The following is a 27,179-nucleotide window of genomic DNA, read 5'->3' on the forward strand; positions in this document are numbered from 1 at the left end:
GTTTAAACAAATACAAAGTTATTATCTTGAAAATTTTTGCTACAAATTTTCTTTAACCCATTAATTTCGAGTGGATAGAAAAATACCTAAAAATAGAACAATTTTAGAAAAATTCTAAGAAAGCGATATCAATGGAGCAGATAAAGTTAGAATCAAAATACTTAAGGTAAGTTTTTCGGTAATATAAGATCACGCCAAGACGGGAAACTAGAGGGCCAAAATTAAGCAATTAAGCAAGCAAAATAAATGGTTTTTATTCTAGGAAAGCTTTAGAGAACATAATCTGTATAACTAATGCTAAAGAACTGGTACCTTGTGTACTTCATACAAGTACTTTGGAATCATAATAGTGTTTCACAGAGCAGGTTCCAGATGTAATAACAACATCACTAGCCCATAACTGGCTAAGAGAAGCATCAATAGCGGTGAAATGCGGTACAAACATGTTTTATGGGAACATAAATCTCTTCGTATAATTTTATAAGGATCGGTTCATAATTGACCCTACCCCCCATATAAAGTCCCCTTCAGAAAATGACTTTATGGCCCATAACTGGCTAAGAGAAGCATCAATAGCGGTGAAATTCGGTAGAAACTTGTTTTATGGGAACATAAATCTCTTTGTAAAATTTTATAAGGATAGGCCCATAATTGACCCTACCCCCATATATAGTAATGTCCCCTTCAGAAAATGACTTTATCGCCCATAACTGGTTAGGAAAAGCATCAATTGCGGTGAAATTTGGCACAAACATGTTCTATGAGAACCTAAATCTATTTGTAAAATTTTATAAGATAGGCCCATAATTGACCCTACCCACCATATAAAGCCCCCTTCAGAAAATGACTTTATGGCCCATAACTGGCTAAGAGAACCATCAATAGCGGTGAAGTTCGGCACAAACAAGTTTTATGGGAACCTAAATCTCTTTGTAAAATGTTATAAGGATAGGCCCATAATTGACCCTACCCTACATATAAAGTCCCCGTCAGAAAATGACTTTATCGCGCATAACGGGCTAAGGAAAGCATCAATAGAGGTGAAATTCGGCACAAATCTCTTCTTTAAATCTCTTCGTAAAATTTTATAAGGATCGGTTCATAATTGACCCTACCCCCCATATAAGGTCCCCTTCAGAAAATGACTTTAAGGCTTATTACTGACTCAAAAATGTGAGTACAGAAGTAAAATTCTACATAAACAAGTTTTGTCCAAGCCAAAAGTTCTTTATCAAATTTTATTAGGATCGGTCCTTAATTAACCCTATCCCACTTGTAAAGTCCCCTTCAGAAAATGACTTTAAAGCTCATTACTAGCTTAAAACTGCGAGTACATCGATGAATTTTGACATAAACAATTTTCGTATTAGCTAAAATCTCCCACTAAATTTTATGAGGATCAGTCTGTAATTGCGATTACAGCAGTGATAATCTACGTAAACAAGTTTTGTACTAGCCAAAAACTAAAAATCGTTTTAAATTTTAGAAGTATCGATCCATAATTGACTTATACGAGGGTGGGCGTATAGGGGCGCCTTTAACGATTCACTCCAGAGAATCACTTTAACGCTCATGTATGGCTCAAAAGTTCTTCTAAATTACGGTAGTTTTATAGGACTGGAAGTTTTCAACTGAATTTGATGAGAATAACTAATCAAATACATATTTTCGGTTCCCTTCAGATAAATATTTTAAACCTCATGACTGAATTAAAGATACAAGTACAGCTACATTAGATACAAATAATTATTGTATAAACCGACAAGGATAGGTCCATAATTGACTCTACCCTCCATATAACCACTCTTACAAAAAAACAGTTTATGGTTATAAATATTGAATCAAACAAAATTAATATTTTTAATTCGGAAGAGCACGGTCCATGCTTAAGCCCTTATTAAATTCCCTCTACCAAATATTTCCCTGATGTTCATATTAATATCGACATATGATTCAACATAGATCGATAATATCAAAGTTTATTTATAAGGATGATTTGATGGTGGGTATATAAGATTCGGCATGGCCGAATATAACACTCTTACTTGTTTTTTTTGCTTTAAGCTCATCTCTTTTAATTAAACATAAAAGAATTTTTAATTTACTATAAATTTAAGCATTAAACCAATGTTAAATTTCCCAACTATATGTTTAAAATGCATAAAGTAGTTTTAACTTGTTTAAAGTTCCTTTAAAGTGTATAATTAATTTAAATTTCTTTTCCGGAAACTTTTGCTCTTTTTTAATTACTATCCACACTTCATTTAATTGTAACATCAGGGAACAAAATTTTTGCTTTGCTATCTAAAAAAATAATCAACAACAACAACAACTAAAAACAACTTATACTCATTAAAATGCACATACTGTATATAAAATAAAAGTGTAGTAAAACTAACAAAAACCTTACATAACTATAGATAAATTTGTATGTAAGGCTGTATGTTTGTACTACCACATATTCATTATGAAACAAGTAAGAAATTATAGTCGGGCGAGGCCGACCATATAATACCCTACACCTTTGACAAAAATATAATGTGATTTAGTTGACATAATAAAGCATTTAAGTTGAATTGTACCTTGCCTTAGATATACATACTTAAGCCGTTTATGAATAAAATTGTGGACATTTCAGTGAAATTTTGATGGGGGCTTTTCATAGGGGCTAGGGTCATATGAGAACCTATTATTATGGAATTCGTGGGGGTCATCAAGTCTTGTATACAACTTGGTTATTGCAGCTTTTTGTCGAGATATGAGTATATTAAACATAATTATGAACTTAAAAGCCCTATTCGGCGTGTTCAGTTGTAAGGGGGCTAGGTGAAATAATGGACCGATGTAAACCATTTTCAACAGGCTTCATCTACGGTACCATAAAAGATCATGTGCCAAATTTCATTGAATTATCTCCAAAATTGCGACCTGTAGTTTGATTACAAGTTTTAAAAGCCCTATTCGGGGGTTCAGTTGTATGGGGGCTAGGTGAAATAATGGACCGATGTTAACCATTTTCAACAGACTTCGTCTACAATACCATAAAAGATCATGTGCCAAATTTCATTGAATTATCTCCAAAATTGCGACCTGTAGTTTGATTACAAATTTTAAAAGCCCTATTCGAGGGGTTCAGTTGTATGGGGGCTAGGTGAAATAATGGACCGATGCAAACCATTTTCAACAGGCTTCATCTGCGTTACCATAAAAGATCATGTGCCAAATTTCATTGAATTATCTCCAAAATTGCGACCTGTAGTTTGATTACAAGTTTTAAAAGCCCTATTCGAGGGGTTCAGTTGTATGGGGGCTAGGTGAAATAATGGACCGATGTTAACCATTTTCAATAGGCTTCGTCCCTAGGACAATAGAAGATCATGTACCAAATTTCATTGAATTATCTTCAAAATTGCGACCTGTAGTTTGATTACAAGGATTACAAGCCCTATTGGGGGGTTCAGTTGTATGGGGGCTAGGTGAAATAATGGACCGATCTTAACCATTTTCAATAGGCTTCGTCCCTGGAACAATAGAAGATCATGTACCAAATTTCATTGAATTATCTTCAAAATTGCGACCTGTAGTTTGATTACAAGGTTTACATGGACGGACGGACAGACGGACGGACATAGCTAAATCGACTCAGAAAATGATTCTGAGCCAATTGGTATACTTTAAGGTGGGTATAGGACCAAAATTATTGTACGTTACAAACATCAGCACAAACCCAATATACCCTCCCCACTAAAGTGGTGTAGGGTATAAAAATACATGAAAATACACTTACAGACGTATGTAGATATGTACTACATACGTATATTAGGAGGGCTTGAGTTGGGTGAAATATTTTTTTAATATTGTACAGCTTATAACTTTCTATGTTGCGTTGGACAGTTTATGGAATGAAACCCTCGTCCAACTTTCACAATATTTAACAATAATTTCTTGCTACTTGCATCTCACAACGAACTTTTTATTGCAATTTATAGAGAAGAAACAATAAAAAGGGGAAAACTTGCGTGGATTTGTGATGTTCGTCTGTTTGTCTTCTTGTCCGTCAGTCTGTTTATATAAAACCACGGTAACATGTGCAAATAACTTTAATCTTTAAATTTTGAATTTAATGCGAAATAATTGAAAGTTTTTTGAAACCACCCTACTGTATGAAAAACACATAAAAGCAACACTTGACCCCATAACTAAGTTACTATAGAATGAAGACGAAAGAAGTACAATAAAAAATATATTGGAAATTGCTAAAAGTATTTCTATTTTGTGTTCTATGTTAAAAGTGTGCAATTTTGTAATTGAAAGAGAATATTTTTTTCTGTTAGGTTGGGAGAAAAATTTAATTCTGGTTACTTTTAATATCATTACATAGTTATTTAAAACTATTAAAATTTAAGAGAAGGTTTTATGATTTTTGTGACAAAAAATATACTAAATTAAATACTCATAAGTGACATTATTAACGCATGTTTTAAATCGGAAAACATCCGACTACAGCCTACCTATACAAGGGGAGTTATACTGTAATGATAAAATAATGATCTGAAGACCCATCTGATCAAAAGCGATATTTTTGGACTCCTTTAATGTTCATATTGGTATCGATATCGATATTGAGCAGCGCAAAGCCATAAAATAATTAAAGTATGATAATAATTGATGAAAGGGTTAATCTAGTTAGACTAAAGTCCAAATACAGGGCCTCTATCCAAAACTTATTATTAATTCGAAATATTTTGTAGTTAGCGTAGCCACCGGTAACTAACTAACTAACTAACTAACTAACTAACTAACTACTAACTAACTACTAACTAACTAACTAACTAACTAACTAACTAACTAACTAACTAACTAACTAACTAACTAACTAACTAACTAACTAACTAACTAACTAACTAACTAACTAACTAACTAACTACTACTAACTAACTACTAACTAACCTACTAACTAACTAACTAACTAACTAACTAACTAACTACTAACTAACTAACTAACTAACTAACTAACTAACTAAACTACTAACTAACTAACTAACTAACTACCTACTACTAACTAACTAACTACTAACTAACTAACTAACTAACTAACTAACTAACTAACTAACTACTAACTAACTAACTAACTAACTAACTACTAACTAACTAACTAACTACTAACTAACTACCTAACTAACTAACTAACTAACTAACTAACTAACTAACTACTAACTAACTAACTAACTAACTAACTCTAACTAACTAACTAACTAACTAACTAACTAACTACTAACTACTAACTAACTACTAACTAACTAACTAACTACTAACTAACTAACTAACTAACTAACTAACTAACTAACTACTAACTAACTAACTAACTAACTAACTACTAACTAACTACTAACTAACTAACTAACTAACTAACTAACTAACTAACTAACTAACTAACTAACTAACTAACTAACTAACTAACTACTACTACTAACTAACTAACTAACTAACTAACTAACTAACTACCTAACTACTAACTAACTAACTAACTAACTAGACTAACTAACTAACTAACTAACTAACTAACTAACTAACTAACTAACTACTACACTAACTAACTAACTAACTTAACTAACTAACTAACTAACTAACTAACTAACTAACTAACTAACTAACTAACTAACTAACTAACTAACTAACTAACTACTAACTAACTAACTAACTAACTAACTAACTAACTAACTAACTAACTAACTAACTAACTAACTAACTACTAACTAACTAACTAACTAACTAACTAACTAACTAACTACTAACTAACTAACTACTAACTAACTAACTACTAACTAACTAACTAACTACTAACTAACTAACTAACTAACTAACTAACTAACTAACTAACTAACTAACTAACTAACTAACTAACTAACTAACTAACTAACTAACTAACTAACTAACTAAACTAACTAACTACTAACTAACTAACGACTAACTAACTAACTAACTAACTAACTAACTACTAACTAACTAACTAACTAACTAACTAACTAACTTAACTAACTAACTAACTAACTACTAACTAACTAACTAACTAACTAACTAACTAATAACTACTAATAACTAACTAACTAACTAAACTACTAACTAACTAACTAACTAACTAACTAACTAACTAACTAACTACTACTAACTAACTAACTAACTAACTAACTAACTAACTAACTAACTACCTAACTAACTACTAACTAACTAACTAACTAACTAACTAACTAACTACTAACTAACTACTAACTACTAACTAACTACTAACTAACTACTAACTAACTAACTAACTACTAAACTAACTACGATAACTAACTAACTAACTAACTAACTAACGAACTAACTAACTAACTAACTAACTAACTAACTAACGAACTAACAACTAACTAACTACTACTACGACTAACTAACTAACTAACTACACTAACTAACTAACTAACTAACTAACTAACTAACTAACTACTAACTACTAACTAACTAACTACTAACTAACTAACTAACTAACTAACTAACGACTACTAACTAACTAACTAACTAACTAACTAACTACTAACTAACTAACTAACTAACTAACTAACTAACTAACTAACTGACTAACTAACTAACTAACTACTACTAACTAACTAACTACTAACTAACTACTACTAACTAACTAACTAACTAACTAACTAACTAACTAACTACTCTAACTAACTAACTAACTAACTAACTACTAACTAACTACTAACTAACTAACTAACTAAACTAACTAACTAACTAACTAACTAGACTAACTCTAACTCTTTGCAGCCATCTCGACTGATAAAGTTAACATTGACGTATTCGGAAGTAGCTCTTGAAAATAGAATAAAACGCCATTGATTCTCTAGAGTACCACCGATCAGATAATTGAGAAAATTAAGATCGTTTTTCAAATAGCTTGAGTGCCTTAAAATGTGGAACTCTTACATACTTATAAAAACCGTACCAGTCATTTAGAAATTCGTAATCTGTGTAGCTCTCGTGATATAAACGTAACGAGATGACCGAGCCAGGTCATAGTATATTTTGGGCGCCATATAAATAACACCCCTTGAATTATTCCTTACACATATTAATTAGCATTTTAAAGCAAAATATTTTACAAAGAAACCACACTTTCTCTCAACTACTAACTAATGAACTTACCTGGTGGCATAAAGCGACGACTACCCACAGGAGCTTCAGCATAAGGTAAACCAAGATATTGATCGACGGCACGTAAACCAGACGATGGTTGAAAATTGCGTTTAATGCCCATAAGTCGACCCTGTTTGATGTAAATCTCTCTAGTATATTGCAGTTTTTCGGGTATAATATGACGACGTTCAACGGGAGTGGAATGAGCATAAAATATATTATAGTCCTTGTTGGTAGTTGTTGCTGTTGTAGATGCGGGTCCTGCTGCTGATGCACCGGAAGTAGGTGAAATAAACTCAAGTGGCGGCATTGTTGTCGACGTTGTAGGTGTTGTTGCCGCACTGGTGGTTGATTGTGGTTGTAACATTATAGCTGCACGTTTAATTGTAGCTGTAGTTGCTGTCGACACATATTCTTCATTGAATTGTGGCTGTAATTTAATATCGCTAATATTACTAGATTTAAGTAAATTTTGTAGATTTTCCTTAAAGTCCTTAATCAAAGAATCTTTTTCATTGCTAGGACTTTTGTATTGTTTTAAAATTTGCATGTTAGGAATTGTTTGTATTTCAGCTGAAGCTATTTCGAAAGAATCCTCTGTCAAGTCTATTGCAGTAGACCCACCAGTATCATTTAATTTTGTAATGTTTCTTCATGTTGCTTTAACAATTGTTGCATGAATAATTTTGTTGATGTAGCTGTTGTCGGTGATGTTGATGTTATCATAGATGTTGTTGTTGTTGGTGCTTTTGCTTTTATTGCTTGCTGTAGTGTTTTTATAGCATTTTTCTTTTGTTTAACATTGAGTTCTTTTGCCAAGATATTTTTCTCGACATTCTTTTCGCGATTTTCTTTTGCTACAACGTCGATATCGACAACATCACCTATTACTTCTTTGGTTGTTCCCTTGGGAAACCATTGCTGCTGTTGTTGTTGTCGTTGCTGTCTTTGTTGTTGTCGTCGTTTTATTAAAGCTGATGTTGATGATATTGCAGCTGTTTTATGTTGTTGCTGAAATGGCTGTAGCTGTTGTTGTTGAACTACGACAGCACTTGTACACTGTAATTGATTGTGATGTATGCTGACAAATGTCAACCAAAATATCCAAAATATTGTTGAATGTTTCATGGCTGCCGATAGTTTTCTTCCTTTATTTTATTCCATCTATTGCTGTAATTTTTTGTTGTAGTTTTTCATTTAGTCCAATTTTTCCGGCTCTTTTTTGCTTGTTGTATTTTTTTCCCCAGTTTATCTACGTTTTTCCTTCTTTTTTATAACTTAAAGAATGTTTTAGTTATTTTTGTATATTTTATGGATTTTCTTTTTTTAAGTACTTTGGTATTTTATTTCTGGCTTTTAAAATTCCTTTCATTTCATTTTAGTTTAAGTTTATTTATTTAAAATCTTTTTTTCTATTTATGTTGTATTTTTTATAAATTTCTTTTAAATACTTTATGGTTTATTTAAAGTTGATTTTCATCTAGATTTGTATTGGTTTATTTCTATCTCTTTTCTAATTTAGTTTTCTACAATTAAATCCAAATATTATTTTTATTGGTAAATTCAATGAATGGTGAATGAATGAAATGTTTTAAATATTTTCTTAGGTTTGTACTTATGTATGAATGTGTAAGTTTCGTATAAGAGTTCTCATTTAATATTGTTCTTAGTGGCAAAGTTGTGAAGAATTTCTGGGAATTCTCTTAAAGTTAGCGCTATACTGTGATAATGTATTATTATACCCTTCACCTTAACACATTTATTATAAGACTGACATAAAAAAGTCGGTTCAAAGAAAGGCTTTGAATGACTAATGGCATTTTAGTAGTTTTTAAATAGCTTTTTAGACAAATCAAGAGATTTGAAAATTTAAACCACTTTCGAAAAATAGAGGTCAATGTGTTTCTCACCAGTTTAAAATCTTAATTGTTTTATCTAATATTTATTAACACATCAGTTTTAGCTTTTACGTTTAAAAGACTATAGACTAGACTATAGACCAGACACTATAACTAGACAATATCCATGACTATATAATAGACCAGACTATAGGCTATAGACTAGATATAGACTAGACTATAGACGTAGACTATAGACTAGCTATAGACTAGATATAGACTAGACTATAGACTAGACTATAGACTAGACTATAGACTAGACTATAGACTAGACTATAGACTAGACTATAGACTAGACTATAGACTAGACTATAGACTAGACTATAGACTAGACTATAGACTAGACTATAGACTAGACTAGACTATAGACTAGACTATAGACTAGACTATAGACTAGACTATAGACTAGACTATAGACTAGACTATAGACTAGACTATAGACTAGACTATAGACTAGACTATAGACTAGACTATAGACTAGACTATAGACTAGACTATAGACTAGACTATAGACTAGACTATAGACTAGACTATAGACTAGAACTATAGACTAGACTATAGACTAGACTATAGACTAGACTATAGACTAGACTAGACCTATAGACTAGACTATAGACTAGACTATAGACTAGACTATAGACTAGACTATAGACTAGACTATAGACTAGACTATAGACTAGACTATAGACTAGACTATAGACTAGACTATAGACTAGACTATAGACTAGACTATAGACTAGACTATAGACTAGACTATAGACTAGACTATAGACTAGACTATAGACTAGACTATAGACTAGACTATAGACTAGACTATAGACTAGACTATAGACTAGCTATAGACTAGACTATAGACTAGACTATAGACTAGACTATAGACTAGACTATAGACTAGACTATAGACTAGACTATAGACTAGACTATAGACTAGACTATAGACTAGACTATAGACTAGACTATAGACTAGACTATAGACTAGACTATAGACTAGACTATAGACTAGACTATAGACTAGACTATAGACTAGACTATAGACTAGACTATAGACTAGACTATAGACTAGACTATAGACTAGACTATAGACTAGACTATAGACTACTATAGACTAGACTATAGACTAGACTATAGACTAGACTATAGGCTAGACTATAGACTAGACTATAGACTAGACTATAGACTAGACTATAGACTAGACTATAGACTAGACTATAGACTAGACTATAGACTAGACTATAGACTAGACTATAGACTAGACTATAGGCTAGACTATAGACTAGACTAGACTATACTACTAGACTATAGACTAGACTATAGACTAGACTATAGACTAGACTATAGACTAGACTATAGACTAGACTATAGACTAGACTATAGACTAGACTATAGACTAGACTATAGACTAGACTATAGACTAGACTATAGACTAGACTATAGACTAGACTATAGACTAGACTATAGACTAGACTATAGACTAGACTATAGACTAGACTATAGACTAGACTACTAGACTAGACTATAGACTAGACTGTAGACTAGACTATAGACTAGACTATAGACTAGACTATAGACTAGACTATAGACTAGACTATAGACTTGACTATAGACTAGACTATAGACTTGACTATAGATTAGACTATAGACTAGACTATAGACTAGACTATAGACTAGACTATACACTAGACTATAGACTATAGACTAGACTATAGACTAGACTATAGACTAGACTATAGACTAGACTATAGACTAGACTATAGACTAGACTATAGACTAGACTATAGACTAGACTATAGACTTGACTATAGACTAGACTATAGACTAGACTATAGACTAGACTATAGACTAGACTATAGACTAGACTAGACTCTAAACTAGGTGTGCTGGAGTTCTTTAGTTGAATATCAGAACAACTCAATTTAAACTTTACACCAATTGCCACCATAAACCTTTTGCCAAAAGCAACGAAATAAATAAATTAAACTAAACAAAGAATTCTATTTAAAATTGTTCAAAGAAAACTTATTTTCAATCTGAAAATGTATGTTAATGTTTTGCAATTTAAAAATACATTTAATTTATTTATATTTGAATATGCACAAAACGTAAGCGTTAGAATGAGGAGCAGAAAAAACAAATATGTAAGAGAAATCTATAAAATAAAATATGTAGTTCACTAACCTCTGAACAAAAAAATCTTTTATGGTAATAAAAAAAACATGTATAATGTGAGCCAAAAACGAAATGTTGTGAAGAAAATTTGAGATAAATATCAAATAGAAAGGAGGGAAAAACTGAAGCTGTTATGAAGACAAGGTCGGGTATTAGGAAAGCTTTAAGGAATTTTTAAATTCAAAAACAAGTATTAGTGTTACATTCAGCTTTTATACGCAACATAAGATGCGGCCTTCCTAGATTATAGTCCTCATATATTTATGGAACTTATTTATGTTGAGTTTTATCACAATCTTATTATAAGATAATACTATAATGATTTTTAACATAGATCCTTCAATAAGCGTAATACTTAACGAAATACTAGACAGACAGGCAATATGTCTAAGTGCTTAACGTGAACACCTGCCTTGACGGCCTTAATTCACGGTGGAGTTTATAATCCACTGGGTTGACTTGAGACCTTGACTTGAGACTTGAGACCACCTGAGTTTATGAAAAACTCAGGTGGTAATTTTTGTACATGGCTGTGTCGGTCCATGTACAATCTCTTTGCTGAAATACATGAGCTATCTAATATATTGTCATAGTAGCCGAATGACAGGCAGCATGGGATCAATCCCAATGCAAGCCCCAACAAGGAAAAAGCAATCACTGATCTAAAGTCAATAGAAGAGGAGACTACCACAACATCAGGTGAAAACAATCTTCCGGTATACCGGAAGATGACAACCTTTTGATGTCATGAACGATTTTAAAATGCAATCGTCATCAACTAATGACCCAGTGCATTCCTTAACCTTTTAAAACCCGCACAACCACACTACTGTGATGGCCCTGTTGATTCGGCAACAGCACCTAGAGACGTATTTGTTAGTTCGAAATACCCATCCAATAAATCAGGATCCATCTGTATGTTAGATAATTTGACAAAGAATGTAGGAACTTTCAAAGTCAATTCAAACCCAATAATTGCCCCAACAAGTTGAGTGAACGGACCTCAACCATATGTCCCGTAGCATTAAATAATGTGAATCATGTTGAGATGGTAACAGCAGCGAGAATTTCCCCGAAGTAAGAGGTGTACTAAATCAGTACTAGTCTCCTGTCGGGCGCAGGAGACTTTCCCGATCGTTCACCAACTTACATCAGTTCCATTCTCAGACCATAAAGAGAAGAGTAAGTGATACTCAACGGGTTCAGGAATCCAGCATAAGTTGCTCTGTCACATCACCCAGTGACATCTGTTGAGATGGTAACAGCACCGGAAAGAGAAACCAGACATACATATGCGGCATTTCGTTATATCAGTCCGCGCGAATATGGGTTTAAACCACAGCCACTACATGGATTCCGAAGGAACCTCAATCAACTGACCAGCCAAGACAAGTCCTGCAGGTAACTGGTCTACCGTAGTGCCAGATTATATGGTGCCCTGGTTAGACCCCATGTCAAATTATTCTTAGGAAAGTCCGACAATACATTTGATCATCACCAGTTTATAGTCCCGACAGACTAGAGGTATTGGTAGTACCTCTTTTCCCCGAGATATTGCAATAACACCAAGATGGAGATTTTACCAAGGTAACACGCCCCCGGGGGGGACACAGACAAGCAGACGGAAGGGCGAAAATAGCTAAAGCGACTACATATCTTACAAGGATATAGAATTTATATACACACAAGTGTACATAACTTTATTGCTATATAACTGTTATTGATATTTAACTGTTTTGAATTTTTATAAATTTCCATTTAAAATTTTAAATTAAATTCTAACAAATTAGTCTTTAACATTTTAAATGACAACAAACATTTAAATAAAATTTCAAAAATAATAATGTCACTAAACATTACTGACAATTAATAAATTCTTGTAATCGCATTTAATAGTGTAGCAAATGAAGTGACAAGTCATATAAATATAACAGAACATTGGTGGTAGGATACAACAATCACATGTATGAGTTTTAATACAAAACAATCTAAACGAAAACACACACTATCATGCAACATAGTTTTATTTATTTTGTTTTTAATATTTTTTTTTTTAATTTTTTCTTTTGTTGCAGCATATTCATGCAATGTATCCACAAGATACTCATATAAATATGTATGAATGTATTTTCATACATATGTGTTTTTTTTTTCTACTTGTACATGCAAGTTTATATAAATAGAAATGCCTGCTCGTTGTTAAATTTTTTTGTGTGTGCGTTTTTTCTGTTTGTAGTATTTTTAAAAATAGCTAGAGGAAAATAAATTTTTGTATTAAAAATACGAAAAAAAAATTAAATAAAAGCAATACGCATAATAAGAGGGTGATTCTCAGCTGCTGTCTTTTTTCGTTTTTATTTTTATTTACTTTTAATACCCTACTTTATGTTTTTATGACAGGCGGTTTTTATTATTTTCATTTAATCTTTAGCTCATCTCTACAATAATATCGATACCACTTTAATGGACTTTTAATGCATTTAGTTTGATGACAAATTTATGGAACAACGCATTGTTTAATATTATTTTAAACATTTGTATGTTCATTTAATGGTCTATTTCAGCTAAATCACTTAGATTTTCAAGTTAATTGTGTGAATGTGTACACATTTGTAATAATGATGTTATAAACATTGTTTTTTACATTTAAATACTATATCAAAGTTGATAACATGTTAATTGAAAACATTTAGTTTCTCAGCTGTTCCGAAATTCATGTAAATAATTTTTAAAATTCTAAAAATTCTTTAACATTTGCATCCAATAGGGGCTGAGTAGAGTTTAATACTAGAACATTCTATATAGATACATCTTCGATATGGGCATTTCCACCGAAAAGTCAACGTTTGTCACATCACGTCACGCACAATTAACTCCTTATATCTAGGGAAACAATATACATATTTTATATTTTTATGTAGAGTTCTAATAGCTCTATGCATAAGATAAAGAATAAACAAGTTAGAGTGCTATATTCGGCTGAGCCGAATCTTAAATACCCTCCACCAGCTACTTTTATATTAATACTTTTCTAATTGATCAAATATTTGTCCAAATAAGTCTTCTCATGTCTTAAATAGATAAATCCCAAGATTTAAACAGCTTAGATCTATTACAATTCCAAGATTTATTGAACATTATAAACGCCATTTTCTTTTATATTTTTATAGTGCTTAGCAATATTTAATAATTTGCATGTATGCATGTGTGTGAAAGATTTAAGGATTTTGAAAATACATACATATATATAATTTTGTTCTACACAAATTGATAATGCAAATAGTTAAATAAGGTTAAATCGCTTTTAGGGGCAGTTCCTAGTATGGGAGATAGGATCAATTATAGACCGATCGTAAAAAATTCTTTAAGCAAAATTTGTGTACATAAAAGCTATATTTCAGTAAAATTTTGTATCTATATAGTAATTTAGTATAGCTTTATTTGGTAATGAGTAATGTGCGTTTAAGATATTTTCGTAAAAGGACCTTGTATGGGAGCTATGACCAATTATGTATATAAAGACAAAATTTCAAAATTCTGTATCTATATCATTATTTGGTAATGAATATTGTTCATCTAAGTGATTTTCTGGAGGGGACCTAGTATGAGAGCTATGACCAAATATGGACCGATCGGGAACAAATTTCACAGTAATATTTCTATGCATATGGGCAATACTTGTACCAAATTTTATATGAATATCTTAATTTGGTAATGAGTTATGCGCGTTTAAGTGATTTTCGGGAGGGGACCTTGTATGGGAGCTATGGACCGATCGGGAACAAATTTCACAGTAAAATTTCTGTGCATATGAGTAATACGTATATCAAATTTTATATGGTTATCTTAATTTAGTAATGAGTTATGTGCGTTTAAGTGATTTTCGGGAGGGGACCTTGTATGGGAGCTATGACCAATTATGGACCGATCGGAAAAAAACTTTCAGAGTTTTATTTCTATGCATATGGGCAATACTTGTACCAAATTTTATATGGATATCTTAATTTAGTAATGAGTTATGCGCGTTTAAGTGATTTTCGGGAGGGGACCTTGTATGGGAGCTATGGACCGATCGGGAACAAATTTCACAGTAATATTTCTATGCATATGGGCAATACTTGTACTAAATTTTATATGAATATCTTAATTTAGTAATGAGTTATGCGCGTTTAAGTGATTTTCAGGAGGGGACCTTGTATGGGAGCTATGACCAATTATGGACCGATCGGAAAAAACTTTCAGAGTTTTATTTCTATGCATATGGGCAATACTTGTACCAAATTTTATATGGATATCTTAATTTAGTAATGAGTTATGCGCGTTTAAGTGATTTTCGAGAGGGGACCTTGTATGGGAGCTATGACCAATTATGGACCGATCGGGAAAAAATTTCACAGTAACATTTCTGTGCATATGACTAATACTTGTACCAAATTTTATATGGATATCTTAATTTAGTAATGAGCTATGCGCGTTTAAGTGATTTTCGGGAGGGGACCTTGTATGGGAGCTATGAGCAATTATGGACCGATCGGGAAAAAAATTTTCACAGTAACATTTCTGTGCATATAAACAATGCTTGTACGAAATTTTATATTGATATCTTAATTTAGTCTTTGAGCTATGCGCGTTTAAGTGATTTTCGGGAGGGGACCTTGTATGGGAGCTATGACCAATTATGGACCGATCGGGAAAAAATTTCACAGTAACATTTCTGTGCATATGAGTAATACTCATACCAAATTTTATATGGATATCTCAATTTAGTAATGAGTTATGCGCGTTTAAGTGATTTTCGGGAGGGGACCTTGTATGGGAGCTATGTCCAATTATGGACCGATCCAGAAAGTTTTTTCTCTGAATGAATTCTATTGACATAAGATTTTAATTTGTAAAACTTTGTGAAGATATCAACATTCTGACGGAAGTTATTAACAAAAAACCCATTTTCCGGGAATATGTACTTTTGTATGAGAGGTATATGAAATTGTGGACCGATTCTGGCAATTTTCAGCAGGGATCAAGCTCTTGTGTAGAAACGAATGTGTGGTGATTTTCATTGAATTACCTTGCATAGTTTTCGAGAAAATTACATCAGAATGTGTAAAAAATGCTTATTTTTTTCGAGGTTGTTTTAAATTTTGATTCATAACTTTTCCCGGTGTGAACCGATTTTGCCCATTTGCAATACCAAACAACTTAGGAAAATGAAGAACATTTTGGGTGAATTTGGTTAAACTCTATTGCTTCGTTTTATCGTGAGCGTGTTTTACACAGACAGACGGACAGACGGACAGACGGACATAGCTAAATAGACTCAGAATTTGATAAGGACCCAGAATATATATACTTTGGTGGGTCTCAGATGAATATTTCTTGGTGTTACACACGGAATGACAAAGTTATATATACCCTCTATCACCACTGATGGTGGTGGAGGGTATAAAAAGAATGGTCCTAAGATATTGTCAATTAATGTGAGTGACGTGACAAAAAATATACTTTTCGGTGGAAATGCCCATATATGAAATTATGCCACTTTTAACGTTTTTTGCTAAAATCTGTATTTATAAATCACTTTGCATTCGTTGTTGTTTGTATTCATTTATTTTATCTAAATAGATGCATAATTTTATTTTATTTTCTGCTTTGACTTTTGGCTCAATTTCTTCTTGTTATGTGTGCTGTTGTTTGTTTTTCATGTTTTGCTTTTAATGAATAGTTTTCTCATTTTGTTTTGTTGTCATCGTTTAATTTCTTCTTATTATTTTGACTCACTGCAGTTTTCTTTATAATGCTAAAGAGGCTGCCCAACAGTTTTGGGCTACATTACCCAAAAATTCAAAGTATATATTTGATTGATTTAAATTTTAATGATTTTTTGAGCATATTCAATTCTAATTATATACACCGACTCGACTAGACGATAGACTAGACTATAGCTAGACTATGACTAGACTCTAACCTAGACAAGACCTAGACTATAGCTAGACATAGACTAGACTATAGACTACGACTATAGACACTTAACTAACTATAGACTAGACTATGACTATACTTAGACTGACTATAGCTAGGACATAGACAGACTATAGACTAGACTATAGACTATACTATAGACTAAGACTATAGACTAGACTATAGACTAGACTATGACTAGAACTATAAGACTACGACTATAGACTAGACTATAGAATAGACTATAGACTACACTAATATACTAGACCTATAGACTAAGACTATAGACTAGACTATAGACTAGACTATAGACTATAGACTAGACTATAGACTAGACTATAGACTAGACTATAGACTAGACTATAGACTAGACTATAGACTAGACTATAGACTAGACTATAGACTAGACTATAGACTAGACTAAGACTAGAATATAGACTAGACTATAGACTAGACTATAGACTAGACTATAGACTAGACTATAGACTAGACTATAGACTAGACTATAGACTAGACTATAGACTAGACTATAGACTAGATATAGACTAGACTATAGACTAGACTATAGACTAGACTATAGACTAGACTATAGACTAGACTATAGACTAGACTATAGACTAGACTATAGACTAGACTATAGACTAGACTATAGACTAGACTATAGACTAGACTATAGACTAGACTATAGACTAGACTATAGACTAGACTATAGACTAGACTATAGACTAGACTATAGACTAGACTATAGACTAGACTATAGACTAGACTATAGACTAGACTATAGACTAGACTATAGACTAGACTATAGACTAGACTATAGACTAGACTATAGACTAGACTATAGACTAGACTATAGACTAGACTATAGACTAGACTATAGACTAGACTATAGACTAGACTATAGACTAGACTATAGACTAGACTATAGACTAGACTATAGACTAGACTATAGACTAGACTATAGACTAGACTATAGACTAGACTATAGACTAGACTATAGACTAGACTATAGACTAGACTATAGACTAGACTATAGACTAGACTAGACTATAGACTAGACTATAGACTAGACTATAGACTAGACTATAGACTAGACTATAGACTAGACTATAGACTAGACTATAGACTAGACTATAGACTAGACTATAGACTAGACTATAGACTAGACTATAGACTAGACTATAGACTAGACTATAGACTAGACCTATAGACTAGACTATAGACTAGACTATAGACTATAGACTATAGACTAGACTATAGACTAGACTATAGACTAGACTATAGACTAGACTATAGACTAGACTATAGACTAGACTATAGACTACTATAGACTATAGACTAGACTATAGACTAGACTATAGACTAGACTATAGACTAGACTATAGACTAGACTATAGACTAGACTATAGACTAGACTATAGACTAGACTATAGACTAGACTATAGACTAGACTATAGAATAGACTATAGAATAGACTATAGACAAGACTATAGACTAGACTATAGACAAGACTATAGACTAGACTATAGACTAGACTATAGACTATAGACTAGACTATAGACAAGACTATAGACTAGACTATAGACTAGACTATAGACTAGACTATAGACTACTATAGACTAGACTATAGACTAGACTATAGACTAGACTATAGACTAGACTATAGACTAGACTATAGACTAGACTATAGACTAGACTATAGACTAGACTATAGACTAGACTATAGACTAGACTATAGACTAGACTATAGACTAGACTATAGACTAGACTATAGACTAGACTATAGACTAGACAATAGTTTTCAGTAGAATGAGATTATTGTTCGTAAACTGTCAAATGACTTCCTTCTAGTCATTTATGTTATTACCAGTGCAGGGCAGCCACTCCGAGCAGCAGGGTTGAGTGTTTTTCTTTAGATAAATCTGATTTGTGCGTGTATATTTTCATAGCTAATTAAGATATTTAAAATGCTGAATAAAACAACACATTGCGTTGAAATGTTTTTAGCATAAAATCATAAAAAGTTGTGGTTTTTTATATTTTCAAAAATTTAATGTAAATCTTAAAATTTTTGAAAGAATTTATATTAAAGCATTTGCTTATTATTTATGTGACCCAGTAATTTATTGAAAAATGTCTTAAAGCTAATGGGAGACAGTGACAAGCGGTATAAAAATTAAGAAAAAATATTTATTAAAAAGGTTTTTTGATTTCTTTTATTTTCGGTAATAAAAATTCAAACTTTTTTAAATTTAAGAAAAAATTTCCTCTGTAGATTGGGCTGTAGATCTATCAAATTGGAGATATTTTGTTTGTCCTTAAACGATTTGAAGAATTTCCAAAAACGTTATATGGCATCAGCAACATATAATTATAAAGCAATAGAAATTTTATTAACATTACTTTTACACCATTTTTACCCCACTGTGCCACTAAATTTAAAACATAAACAAACAAAACCTAAACACGTATAAACTACTTCTTCTAAAAATAAATGTACTGAAAGTGAGGAGGAGGAAAATATTGTGAAAACAAATCATTTGTTTATTTCATTACAAAAAATCTACTTTTAAAGAACAGAAAAATCAAAGCTAAATTGGCATATTTATCCTTCAGAGTTTTGTATATTTTTGTTCTATTCCTCTTTTGCACATTAGATTTTTGCTTTTGTTTACATGAACTATTTACGCATTCTTTAGTCAATAACTATGTACGCTAAGTTGATTTTTATGGCTTTCAATCGAAGTGTTTATTTTTGATTTATTTGTTAATCTATACATTTCACTGCCTATGAACTATTTTTGCTTAAAAAACAAACATGTGTTTGTTAAACATTTTTATGTTTTCATTTTACTTGTATATTTACAATCAATAATCAATATAAATTATGTTCATTGTTGTTAAATTTTTTTATTACCTTGCCAGGGTAATTGATTTTTATGATGATACTTACATGATCTGTATGAATTTTTTTTTTGTTGTGCGTAGTATTGTTTACATTTCACAAAATATGTTTGTGTGTGTGTTTAACAATAGTTGGTCTAATAAATTGTTGATTTAACATACAACTGTTAGTAAATATTGGCATATATGCATATTAGACTAGTCCCTCTTTGTTGTTGTACATTCATACACATACATGTATATGTATATGATACCTAAAACAATTGAAATCAAAATTAGGTATAGGCTAAAGATTATAATTTGTGGGTTTTTAGTCACAAATTTTGTAAATGTACGAGCAGTTTTAGTTCTTATATGTATCACCAGATAATTTTTATTCTATTATGGACTAATAATGATAAAAGTGTTTCATTTAAATTTTCATCAAAAAAGATAATTCATTGCAATATTATTCGTAAGCCCAGAAATGTATATATATTATGTGTCCTTCTTAAATTCTAAGACGATCTAGCAATGTCCGTCTGTTTGTCTGTCTGTCTGTCTGTCTGTCTGTCTCTCTGTCTGTGTGTCTGTCTGTCTCTCTGTCTGTCTGTCTGATTAAACTACAATAGAGTCCGAAAGGAAAAAGCTAGAGGATTGAAATTTTCTACAAATATTTACATTGGCAAGGTTTAATTGATATTGAAAATAGGCAATATCGGTTGCCTTTTTCTCAAAGCCGTCATACAAGTGGCCCCCGGAAATAGTTTTAACAGACTTAACTATATTAAAACAAGTAAGAATGTATAGTAGGAAATGGGTAATTACCCCTCAATCTTTTAGGCAGAAGTGTATGTAATTATTATTTGCATTAGAGAATGTCTGAGAAGAAAACTGAGAGGATTGAAGATATTTGTGATATCGAATAGTCAGGCGGCCCTTAAGGCTTTACTACCATATGAAATCAGGTCAGGTGTCATACTTGATTGTTTGACATTTCTAAATTAACTGGGTAGACATAATAAACTCACACTATGTTGGGTACCTGGCCATCAACAAGGACATTCTGGCAATAAAAGAGCGCACGATGAACATTTAGTAGACCAGAGCTATTCTTTAGTATTCCCAAAGAATAAATTAGGGACAAATGTGATTAATATGTTGAATCTGAATTTCTTCGCCACCGGGACCCCCGGGGCATGTTTCCTTTATGAAAGAATTTGGTGTATTGCAATCCCGGCTTAAATAGGTGCTACCAGTAGCACTAGTCTGCCGGGACTATAAACTGGAGATGACATTTCTCTCCCTGGTTAGTCCTTGGATGATTTGTCATGAGGTCTAACCAGAGCACCACATAATCTGGTACTACGGGTGGCCAGCTGCCCACAGGACTTTTTCTGGCTGGTCAGTTGGTTAAGGTTCCTTCGGGTGTGGTTTAAACCCAAATTCGGGGGAATTGGTGCTTGGTAAAAAGATTGATACATGGTGAAATATAAATTTTCAGGATAAGTTTCCTAGAAGCTAGGAACGGTACAAACCACAGGGACAGGCTGTGGATTAATAAAATGTTATAATTCGGATACTTGTATCTGATGGACGAGAGGGATCCTGAGTCGAATCTGCGGAGATTCTTAACAACAGAAGGCGTGACGGTTGAAATCTTGATGAAATTGGTTGAGACATTGTGAAGCTGTAATACCTTAATCTTTAATTTTTGAGTTTACTCTAATCTTTAATGTTGGAGTTTACTCTAAACATGCTCAACGTATCACAGTAGGTCTTTGTGGCCACTGAAATAAGTCTTGTCAAATAAAAATGGATACGTTTTTCGTACTACAAATTACGTCCCCTAGGTGCTGTTGCCGAATCAACAGAAGCGATCTCAGTAGTGTGGTTGGGCGACTTTAAGAAGTCAAGGAATACATTGGCGTGATTGGCGTCTTTATATGATGAGAATGGTTGTGGGCACAATGGCATTCTTCATATCATTCTTCAATATCAGGGTGTTTTATCCTGATATTGGGTCCGCCCCTTCTATCGACCCTAACCAGTGATTACCTTTTTCTTTGTCGGGGCTAGATTGAGCCTGACTCACACAAAACCAATATACCCTCCCCACTGTAGGTTTTAATAGACAAGACTCAATGTATTTTGTATTTATAAAATGTGTGTATCTCGTTTAGGTATCTTTGACGTGGCTACTGAAAAAATAAGTAATCATTTTATTTTCCAAATATTTGAATAGATAATATCCATAAAAAAGTAATAGAAATCATCGATCTGCTCTATTGAAATCTAATGGGTTAATTTGTAATATAACGTAAATATGTATATAAACACACGTATGTAGTTGTTTACAGGTTGTTTTTGAATAGTTAATTGAGCGTAATTATTGTTTTATTGTTTGACCAACAAAACTGTCACTAATTGAAAATTTAAGCTTTATATAAATTGCTACACGAACATACATGTACATTTTTTTTCTGGGGAATAAATAATTAATAGTAGTTAGTAGCAGTAACTTATATTGATTGCAATTTACAAAAAACTATTGTATAGAGAAACAAATATTGATTAAATATTTGTACATGTAAATATATAATTATTTTTGTTTTTTCTCTACTTTGAAATTTTAGGGTTTTTAAATAAGTTTTAAAAAACAAACTAAATTTAAATTAAATAATATAAACCTAATATTTGTTTAAATATACATATAAAATAAAGAGACATATAGTAAAAACAATGTACATACTTGAATACATATGTAATTCATTAGAATAATTGATAAATTTTTTTGCAGAATTAATTAGTAATTTGTAATAATGAAAAAAAAAAAAAAACTAAATGCAATATTAATTAGGGATAACATTTTATGTTATTAATGAAAAACTTTGAAAAGGAGAGATAATATGGCATCAACTAGAATATATAAAATTAAATTAAATTTTTATTACAAAAGTGAAAAATAATGTATTTGGTCATAAAAAATAATATTAAGTACCAAATTTCTATCCCTGTGAGGAAAACTAAAATTCAATGGCAAAGAAATGTTTCATATTTGAAAAACTTTGAGAAAATATTGTGCTTAAGACACAATCCTCTTGAATCCATAAATAATATCTCAATTCTTATGTTAATTTTAACTCACACATTCAATTAAATTTTTATTCATTTCATCTACGCCAAATTGACGTCAAATTATTAATAAACGTAACAAAAAACAGCAAAGTCTATTAAAAATAGATTTTATAAATTGTAATAAAATAAATAATAAAATATCAAATATTGAAAACAAATAAATTAAAAAATCACAATAAATGTAAGTATATTTTTGGTCATTAAATTTGCAAATATTTATTTATTATAGTTTTCATTAAAAACTGTTTTTGTTTATTTTTCAATATTTATTTATAATGCATCAAATTTATTGCAAAAAATTTTCTATTTTTATTTAATTGATTTTGATAGCAAACAACAGTGAATGACAAGACAATGTAATATTTACTTATTTTCGAGTAATGTAAGTAAAAACTGTTTTCTTGCTAACAGTATGATTGATTAAAATTAAGAATATATTTTTGCAAAATCATATTATTTAATATTTTAAAATGTGTGCAATAAATTACAAAAAAGGATGATATGAATTTTTAGAGCATAATACTTCATTATTGTTATAAGCACATAGCAATGGAAGGCTAAAAAAAAGGATCTTTGAGAAATGTGTCCCAATTTTCTCTTGGCTTGATTAAAATCCTTCATAAGACTTGATTAAAAGCCTTTATAAAACCTAACTAACTAACTAACTAACTAACTAACTAACTAACTAACTACTAACTAACTAACTAACTAACTAACTAACTAACTAACTACTAACTAACTAACTAACTAACTAACTAACTAACTAACTAACTAACTAACTAACTAACTAACTAACTAACTAACTAACTAACTAACTAACTAACTAACTAACTAACTAACTAACTAACTAACTAACTAACTAACTAACTAACTAACTAACTAACTAACTAACTAACTAACTAACTAACTAACTAACTAACTAACTAACTAACTAACTAACTAACTAACTACTAACTAACTAACTAACTAACTAACTAACTAACTAACTAACTAACTAACTAACTAACTAACTAACTAACTAACTAACTAACTAACTAACTAACTAACTAACTAACTAACTAACTAACTACTAACTAACTAACTAACTAACTAACTAACTAACTAACTAACTAACTAACTAACTAACTAACTAACTAACTAACTAACTAACTAACTAACTACTAACTAACTAACTAACTAACTAACTAACTAACTAACTAACTAACTAACTAACTAACTAACTAACTAACTAACTAACTAACTAACTAACTAACTAACTAACTAACTAACTAACTAACTAACTAACTAACTACTAACTAACTAACTAACTAACTAACTAACTAACTAACTAACTAACTAACTAACTAACTAACTAACTAACTAACTAACTAACTACTAACTAACACTAACTAACTAACTAACTAACTAACTAACTAACTAACTAACTAACTAACTAACTAACTAACTAACTAACTACTAACTAACTAACTACTAACTAACTAACTAACTAACTAACTAACTAACTAACTAACTAACTAACTAACTAACTAACTAACTAACTAACTACTAACTACTAACTAACTAACTAACTAACTAACTAACTACTAACTAACTAACTAACTAACTAACTAACTAACTAACTAACTAACTAACTAACTAACTAACTAACTAACTAACGAACTAACTAACTAACTAACTAACTAACTAACTAACTAACTAACTAACTAACTACTAACTAACTAACTACTAACTAACTAACTAACTAACTAACTAACTAACTAACTAACTAACTAACTAACTAACTAACTAACTAACTAACTAACTAACTAACTAACTAACTAACTAACTAACTAACTAACTAACTAACTAACTACTAAACTAACTAACTAACTAACTAACTAACTAACTAACTAACTAACTACTACTAACTAACTAACTAACTAACTAACTAACTAACTAACTAACTAACTAACTAACTAACTACTAACTAACTAACTAACTAACTAACTAACTAACTAACTAATTATACACATAAAAAAATATAAAAAATTAATTTGACATTTGGTTTGACCTTTTCAGGAATTTTTAGACTGTTTGGAATTTATATACCCATTTTAATATACGGACTAAAAATACTCGGAAAAAATTTTGATTTTTTCACGGATTTTTTGAGAAACTTTCGGAAAGATTGCGGAATTTCCAATCGCAATATTTTCAAAAAAAAAATGTTTACTTCTCACAGCGGGGTTTTATATAAATAGCCACAAAACAAAATATTCTTCATTTTATTTATAAACACCTGTATCATTATGAAGTTCAGCTTACATGCATATGTATATTGTCCGTCCGTCCATTAAACAAAAACAAGCAAAATTCGATTAAGCGCAGATTAGATTTTCTTAGTTTTAATCTACTGCGGAGAATCATAAAATTTGTAAAAGTTTAAAATTGTCTTGATTTGCAGAATTTCCTGAAGCGTAAACATTTTCTGATGACGAAATGTAAAATTCGTTTATTAAGTCAAATTTTCACTTAACTGTCAAATGTTATTTACAAAATATACAATTTTGGGTTTATTTTTCTTTAAGTAAAAAAATATATATAATAATAAAATATTAACATTAAATACTTTGATCATTAATTTTAATATTTTTTTGGCTTGTGCTGACCCAGAAAAATATTTAAAACATTTCTGTTTCTTTTTGTTATTTTTTGAACACTTGACGTTTTTCGAAAAAAAATATACAATCTACAATACTACATATAGTAAAATATAATATAGTATTGGCGTCAACTTTTTCTTATTTTTTGATAAATTATTAATAAATACACTCACTCACACATGCATGTGAATTTACCAATAACTAAAACATTATAAACCATCAATTTGTTTATGATTTTATAATGTTGAAAGATTTATTTTTATAAACAAAATTTTATTGAAATTTATTTATTTTTATACACATTCATACATATTTATTTATTATTTTTCGATTTATCTTGATATTCCTGTTAGCAAGTGTAATTTGCACTTTTTTTCGGTTATATTATGAAAATTTTCACAAATAAACATTTCACAACAATCAATTAATTTTGACATGAATTATATTTTTTTTCTCTTTGGTAAACTTTTTTACGATTTTGAAAACAAAATAAATACATATACATATATGTATATGTGTGTATGTATATCTCACATTATTTGCCAAATGTGTTTTGATTCTTTTTTACTATTTTCTATATATTATTTAATTCGAAATGTTTATACATTTCGCGTGATTTTTTTTAAATGCTCTATTTTATTTTTTATACAAATACCACGTGAGATAAAAATACTAATAAATTACACTGAATATCAACAATTGACATTTATTTTTTGTAAATTTTTTTCTAAATGATGTTTTATGATTTTTTTTTTGGTATGTTTTCTTTTCCTTCATGTATTTTTCTCACTTTTTTTTATAAAAAAAAAACATTCTTACATTTATTTAGATATTTTATGTTGTTATTTATAAATATCGTAAAAATTATGTGTAATTTTAATGATTTTATTTTTATATTTTAAGTTTTATGTTTATTTTCTTTTTTTTTAGTTTTTGAAACACATTTCTAAATTTACACATTCAAAATTATTCCGTGTTTAATGTTTTACGATCGCGTGTTTCTCCCCAACTGAAAGGTGATGGGATGCACATACACTACGAATGGATACATTTTTGAACTGAAAATCTTGTCGAATATTGAGAAAAGTAAAGAAAGTGAATGTTCTTTATATTTAATCTACATTTTCTCGTCGGTTTTCTCATTTTGTACGTAAACTGAGAATTTTCGACGAATTTTTCAAAATTAAGAGAATATTTTTTTTTTAAATTTTGTTGTTTTAGGTATTTATGTTTAATTTGGTAAATAAAAACATTATTTTTGAAAAAGTCTTATAACTGATATCATCTGAAAGCAGGACCGAAATTTTAAGAAATT

The 27,179-nt window shown here is 30.6% G+C and overlaps 2 protein-coding genes across 8 annotated transcripts in view; both read right to left on the reverse strand.

Moving 5' to 3' along the window:
* The window catches only part of LOC119609953 (neuroligin-3-like), a 100,949-nt gene extending 93,185 nt beyond the window's left edge, over positions 1-7,764 (reverse strand). For all 3 annotated transcript variants that reach the window (XM_037965005.1, XM_037965003.1, XM_037965004.1), the window contains exon 1: positions 7,189-7,764. In XM_037965005.1, the coding sequence (XP_037820933.1) occupies positions 7,189-7,729 (541 nt within the window). In that variant the 5' untranslated portion in view covers positions 7,730-7,764. The remainder of the gene's footprint in view (positions 1-7,188) is intronic.
* Positions 7,765-7,766: 2 nt separating this feature from the next.
* Positions 7,767-26,892, reverse strand: LOC119609954. 5 transcript variants are annotated; one of them, XM_037965011.1, is made up of 2 exons: positions 26,684-26,892; positions 7,767-8,705 (listed from the first exon to the last, which is right to left on the reverse strand). In XM_037965011.1, the coding sequence occupies exon 2, from the start codon at positions 8,305-8,307 to the stop codon at positions 7,813-7,815; it is 495 nt and encodes a 164-aa protein (XP_037820939.1). In that variant the 5' UTR covers positions 8,308-8,705; positions 26,684-26,892; the 3' UTR covers positions 7,767-7,812. The 5 variants fall into 5 exon arrangements, with proteins under 5 accessions (XP_037820939.1, XP_037820938.1, XP_037820937.1 ...); XM_037965010.1 differs by having other exon boundaries at positions 26,174-26,892; XM_037965009.1 differs by having other exon boundaries at positions 26,060-26,892.
* Between the last annotated feature and the right edge of the window lie 287 nt (positions 26,893-27,179).

This window comes from Lucilia sericata, unplaced genomic scaffold, assembly GCF_015586225.1.
Source record: "Lucilia sericata isolate MDLA Ls3-8-SP2 unplaced genomic scaffold, ASM1558622v1 Contig001094F_arrow, whole genome shotgun sequence".
Lineage (NCBI taxonomy): Eukaryota > Metazoa > Arthropoda > Insecta > Diptera > Calliphoridae > Lucilia > Lucilia sericata.